Below are 6,006 nucleotides of genomic sequence, written 5' to 3'. Positions count from 1 at the left end.
AAACCTCGTTTTCCTGACCAAGAAATATAGAGGGTAGAATACTTTTTTTAAGAATAAGAGATTGGAACTTCCAAATCAATTTGATAAAGAAGTAAATATTTAAGATACCAGATTTTTACTGCAATATTTCAGAAAATACAGTCAAATTCCAGAGGTTTATAAATAAACCATGCAGTGGCATTTGGGAATCAAACAGAAAACTTTTATTTCAATTTGAAAATAAATGAAAATTATCTGACAAGAATTTATTAACTTTTCTTTTTCTTTTATATTGTACCAAATAGATGACTATTAAAATCATTTAAGATACATCTTTTAAGGTGACAGAAAATTATTATTTAGTCTACCATACACATTTATTATACATGGTTTTACGCAGTACAGTTAAGGCTACACATGAAAAAAATATTAATGGCAATGAGGTCATAATGAGGTTTGATGTCATGACAGTTGCTCCGCCGGAGTGCCGCCCTGATTGATCCTTGTAAGGAAATAAAGCTCAAAATAACTATTTACCGATATTTGCAAGAATTTGTAACAACTAAACGGCAATATTTTCATGTTTAAATAAATAGTTATTAGTGATTTTCTCTTACATAGAATATCATGTTTTAAAAATAATTCTCTTTTCTATATATGTGCCGTTTGGCTGCATTCGGCTTCAGCCAAGTGCTTGCACTCGATGACACAGGAATGTTGTTTACATCTACAAACGTGGCAACATCAGCTGAGATATGCAGTGGATTTAAATGCAATAACCAGGCAATCTTTAAAGAAAATATGGATAAGATAAGAGACAAGGCATTGTGTATCCCTGTTACGAGAATAATTATTTCGGAAAATTATGAACGTTTAGCAAAACATTCCCTAGTACGTAGGTGATGTATTCTTTATAAAAACAGATGCATGATTGAACAACTGACCAATAGTAATTTTGGATGTTATTTAATGCATGTATTGATTTTTTATATTGGTCTAAAGAAAACAATGGTTAGAAAATATCATTTTATTGTTGGGAACAATTTTCAAATATCAAAAATATTAAAAATACTGATAATTATGGTTGTACTTTCTCCAGCTAAATCCTACAAAGCAGGGAAAAACGACTCCGCATAATCTCGATAATGTCATAATCATGATAATGTGCCAAGTACAAAAGTCAAAATATGACGTTCTCAGGAAAATGTAACAGCACGAAAAGTATCTGAATTCAGGTAGTGTGATGGATGGCAGCGTTACTTTAAACTACAAATAGATATTTTATCTATTGTGCTAACAGTTATTCAGTTTAGATGTTGCTTGAACTGTTATTTGTAAAGCTTCATTCACAAGAGAATTACTCCAACATTGAGGGAATGCTGATGAATCTTTAGCAACGTGTAGCACAATACAAGCCGCGAGTGAGAAAAAAAGTCACACTAGCTATCTATGATATCTTTTTTTATTGTAAAACTAAAGAAGCATGAAATTTTCTACTGAAAAATAAGGTAAGATTACTTTATTTGGAAGCTAAAGCCCATCCTGCAAAAAGAGGATCTACCTTCACTTCTGCTTATTATATCACCAGCATTCCATAAGTCCGGAGTTCTTACTAGAACATCATCCTGGTTCACATGTACCACAACGCTACCGGTGACACTGCCACCTATTTATAGTATTAGCTGGATCAAAAAATAATATTATTGACCAATATTTTTGAGTGATATGCTTATCCAAGCAATCTTCTTGTCCATGAAAACACGTATAGACCAGATCGAGGCGCTATAAATCACCCAGTGTGGGCATGATAGGCATTTCCAGCATTAGTGATTTAAGAAATGAATGATATATTATTTCCTGTGATCGAAGTATCAAAGAAAAAATTTGGACGGAAAACGTACGCCCATTGATGAAAACGTTTTCCGTTCAATTTTTTCTTCGATACTTCATCTAAGGAAAAAATATTACCTTATTTCTCATCATTTAATTATGATTTTTAATCAATAAAATGAAACTTCCTTTTACTTTACTATGAAATTTACGCATCAAAAACAGTGCGTATGAATATATCACAAAAACGTTAACGTTGCTGAAATTCAAATGGCCTAACGAGAAAATAAGTTCTCATATATTGTCGTGTCATTACCAACCTTTTCAAACAATGATTAACAGTTCTTGAACACAAAAAACTTACCTGTTGTGTCATAATATTTTGCTATATCCCAATGGGTATATTTTTCCCGATAAATTCGTAAATGTTAAGGGAAGCTACTCATTTAAATTTAAACATTGTCTCCATGAATATTAAAATGATTCCACGTCATGTTTTCTTCTTACGGTCTTAAGGCCAGTTTAAATACTCTTTACGTATTGTGCTAACACTTATTTAGTAAATAAGTTTTGATATTGCGTGAATTGTAATTTGATAAGGCTTGGCCCTCTAATAAGAGAGGTTTCTCAAATGGAAATTGATAATTATTGGAAAATTATTATGAACCAAATAGAATCAAAAGAAAGGATGATGAACCTTTAACAAAGTATAACACGATAAAAGTCATGACTAGAGAAAAAAAAGTTACACTGCCTACAGCATATTTTTTATGTAAAAGTAAAGAAGCATGAAACGTTCTACTTAAAACAAGGTAATATTCATTTATTTTTATGCACTTGATTTAAGCTAAAGCCCATCCTGCAAAGGATGATCGTCCTTCAAATCTGCTTATTATATCACCCCTGTAATACCGGTCCAGAGTTCTTACCAAAACATCATCTCCCTGGTCAACATGTACCACAACGGTACCGGTAACACTGCCATCAATAGTATTAGCTGGATCAAGATACGTCGATCCGGCGACATTGTTATTGACTAACAGTTCTGTTGAGTGATGTGCTGTTCCAAATATTCTTATAGTCCATGTAAAAACGTAAAACCCAGATCGGGGCGCTATAAATGTACCAGAGTGGGGATGGTAAGCATTTCCTGCATTGGTGATTACGTTATCAAACGTGAGGATATGGTGGCCGCTGGGGGATGGAACATCCTTTGATAAATACGCATAGAACGCAACAATGTTGCTGAGTGACGCAGTAGTTGTCACAGGAACAAGCAATCGCTCTGAGAAGAAATAAATGCAGTAAATAGAAATCAAAATTTTCTTCAAGTGATATAAATGTGATGTAACGTAAGTTGGCAGTTTATCGACGTATTTTACCTCTTCTTATCAAACTTTCTTTGTGTTGCTTGAGGGCCTTAGCAAAAACGGGATTTTCTTCTTGAGAGTGCATAAAATTTTGAAGTCGATCTTTCAGATTTCTGTACAGTTTTTCTTGGACGTTTTGTCTACTCAGTAACCCAGACATCTTTTTCATAATGGCCCTCTCAAGCGTTTCCACAGATAATATTTTCTTGGATTGTTTTTTCAAACGTTCTTCAAAACGCAAGTACTGTTTCTCTAGAATGTAAATCCGCTTATCTTGCTTGTTTTCCCTCTTGTGGAGATCGTTGGCTTTAAGTTTTTCCAGGTTACGGTTCCGCTTCTCTAACTTAGAAATTCGATCACTTTGGAGGTGTACGGTCGTCTGGAGTTCCTCTAATTTCTCCATCACCGCCTTCAAGTGTGTATTGGTACTAGGTGTTTCCCCAACATGGCCATTAACAGTGAGATAGAGAAATTGGACCAATATGAAAAGAAATAATCCCGTATGCATTTCAAGTCTAGTTCTTTCTGTTAATAGTGCTGACCTTATATACGTTATCTATGTGACTTTAGCCACATGGAAAAGATTTGATAAGTATATCATAACATTTTCTACAAATTAAATGTTCATTGTATTTCAGTCAGAAAGCCCCATTCTTACATGCATGCGCTTTATTTTTTAATTTCTAATACTAATTAAACTAAATAAATTAGGTAGTTGTTAAAATATCTGTTAATGATAATTTAACAAACTTAATTTATTCCTTAAGATATCCTTATTCTGTAATAATAGATTTAGGTCTTTATCCTATTGGGATCCTCTCTATTAGCAATTTTATCTACCTGAGAGCTCGTGTTCGGGTACTTTATGGAAAGTAACAGCCATGATGAGACCTGTTTAGCTTGTTCTGAAGTAGCCAGGGTGGGTGCTAAAAAACACCAGGTATTTACAGGAATAAAAATGTAATAATATGTGTATATAGTTAGAATCTACCAATTTGGTATGTTTTTTTTCACTACCGGGTATCTTTTCTCGGGGTCCTATCTCCTCGGGCTATTGTTCCGTTTCTAAAATGATACAGGTCTTGGGTGAGGTACTTAAATCCCTTGATACAATAACCAGTCCTGGGCGAGAGAGAGAGTGTTGGTTGTGTAGATACAGCACAGTCTGTTAGTTATGTGATTAAATGATATCGGAGAAAGAAATTAAATTAATAGATAAATAAATCAATGAAAACATGATAAATAATAATAAAAAAGTGCACACATCTGTCGTCGGGCGGCAGGTCCAAAGTCCTGGTAAGAAGTGATGTCTCCTTTCTTGGGCTTAAATCGAAATAGTCGCTTTTATGAGCGGAAGGACTGTAATTGTGGATGGAGACGGAAAGACGGTCATTTTGGACGAAGGAATAGCAGTTATATTGTTTGGAGACACAACAGCAACAATTTTGGCCAGAAATTGTGATTCCTGGTGGAAACTATGGGACTGCTATTTGGAGTCTTGAAAGGGGGTCAAAATAAAAAAAAAATACACCCTAATTACAAATACACCTTGAACAATTTTAATTAGTTCTCATCTTATTAGGGCAATAATACGATAACACATGTTTCAAATTAAATTCTGGGCTAAAAGCTGAACACAATTCGTAAAAGAAATGTTTCCGCCGTTTTTGTTCGGTTTCTCGCATATCTGAAGATCCCATTTGTCTAGACACTCTTCATTGTCACCTCTACTAATGTTATTGTGATTCAAATTCAAGACACGTGGTTTAGGTTTACCTATTCAAAGTTTATAGAGTAGAACCGGTTTTTTAAATAAAATTGGGAGTAAACAGGAAATTGCTATAGTCTGTTTTCTTTGAAAACATGTCCTGTGAAAAATGCGTTTCCAGACCTGACCTTTCTAAAAGACTTTCATGATTTTCAACAGAAATGGGTGGGTGAGGGGGGGGGGGATAACAATTAATACATTTTATCATAGTTTACTGCAAAAATTACAGCTCATGCAATGGCGACCATAGCCATAATGCAATTCTCATTAATATTCAGCTGATTTTTCAGTTAAAGGGTTTTATCAAAGGTCAACATGTCCAAAAATTTATTTTTATAATAACTCCAAAACTATGTGAGTTATAAAGTTAAAACTTTTACTTTTTATAAAATTTTTTATTGATTAACAGATAGAAAGTATCACTTGATAAAAAAAATGAGAAAAAATCTTTTTAAACATGCATATTTTTTCAGAAAATGTTCCTAATTAATTTCGTGCTTTTAGTGAAAACCATCACTGCGGAAACAAAATATGTTTATCAATGAAGGGCAAGTTACTTTGGGTAGCCCTGGAAATTGTTTTCCCCCGGGATTTTGTCCAAATGTTAAGACTTGAAAGCGAAAGTACATTGCAAATGGCGGGTTCTACAGGGGTCTTCTCTTTATACATGTCATGCTTTCAATAACAGCCTTTCAGAGACCATTCACGTCCAACTTGCCCTTCAATGATAAACATATATTATTTCTGAATATTAAGTTTTTACAAAAAGAACAGAATTAAGCAGGTGCATTTCTCTTTAAATATGCACATTTTCTACACAATTTTTATCAGAAAATATGTTTTTCAAAATATTTGTTATCAAATACTTTCTATCTATTAATCAATGATATACATGTATTTATAAACTTTAAACATTTTGCCTTTATACCACACATAGTTTTGGAGTATTGTAAAAATGATTTTTTCCCTGTTGACCTTTGGTGAAACCTTAAAGTCACATTGGTGCTTCATTTGCTAATCTGACCCCAAAAAAAAGTCCTGGGTTTCCCCTGAAAATAT

General features: G+C 33.5%; 1 protein-coding gene across 1 annotated transcript; it reads right to left on the bottom strand.

Annotated features, from left to right (window-relative positions):
- Positions 1-2,646: 2,646 nt before the first annotated feature.
- LOC134257319 (uncharacterized) lies at positions 2,647-3,673 on the bottom strand. Its single transcript, XM_062739953.1, has 2 exons — positions 3,192-3,673; positions 2,647-3,094 (listed from the first exon to the last, which is right to left on the bottom strand). Exons 1-2 carry the CDS (start codon positions 3,580-3,582, stop codon positions 2,652-2,654), a joined length of 834 nt encoding a protein of 277 aa, XP_062595937.1. The 5' UTR covers positions 3,583-3,673; the 3' UTR covers positions 2,647-2,651.
- Between the last annotated feature and the right edge of the window lie 2,333 nt (positions 3,674-6,006).

Source organism: Saccostrea cucullata, unplaced genomic scaffold (assembly GCF_032062105.1).
Source record: "Saccostrea cucullata isolate Sc308-1 unplaced genomic scaffold, CSIRO_AGI_Scuc_v1 ctg18212, whole genome shotgun sequence".
Classification (NCBI taxonomy): domain Eukaryota; kingdom Metazoa; phylum Mollusca; class Bivalvia; order Ostreida; family Ostreidae; genus Saccostrea; species Saccostrea cuccullata.
This window is presented reverse-complemented; position numbering and strand designations above follow the sequence as displayed.

Excerpts from the sequence above, each read along its gene's own strand:
- LOC134257319 (XM_062739953.1), bottom strand. The coding sequence starts at position 3,582 with ATGGAGAAATTAGAGGAACTCCAGACGACCGTACACCTCCAAAGTGAT. Across the intron at positions 3,095-3,191 it reads AGAAAGTTTGATAAGAAGAG|AGCGATTGCTTGTTCCTGTG; the intron begins GTAAAATACGTC and ends ATTTCTTCTCAG.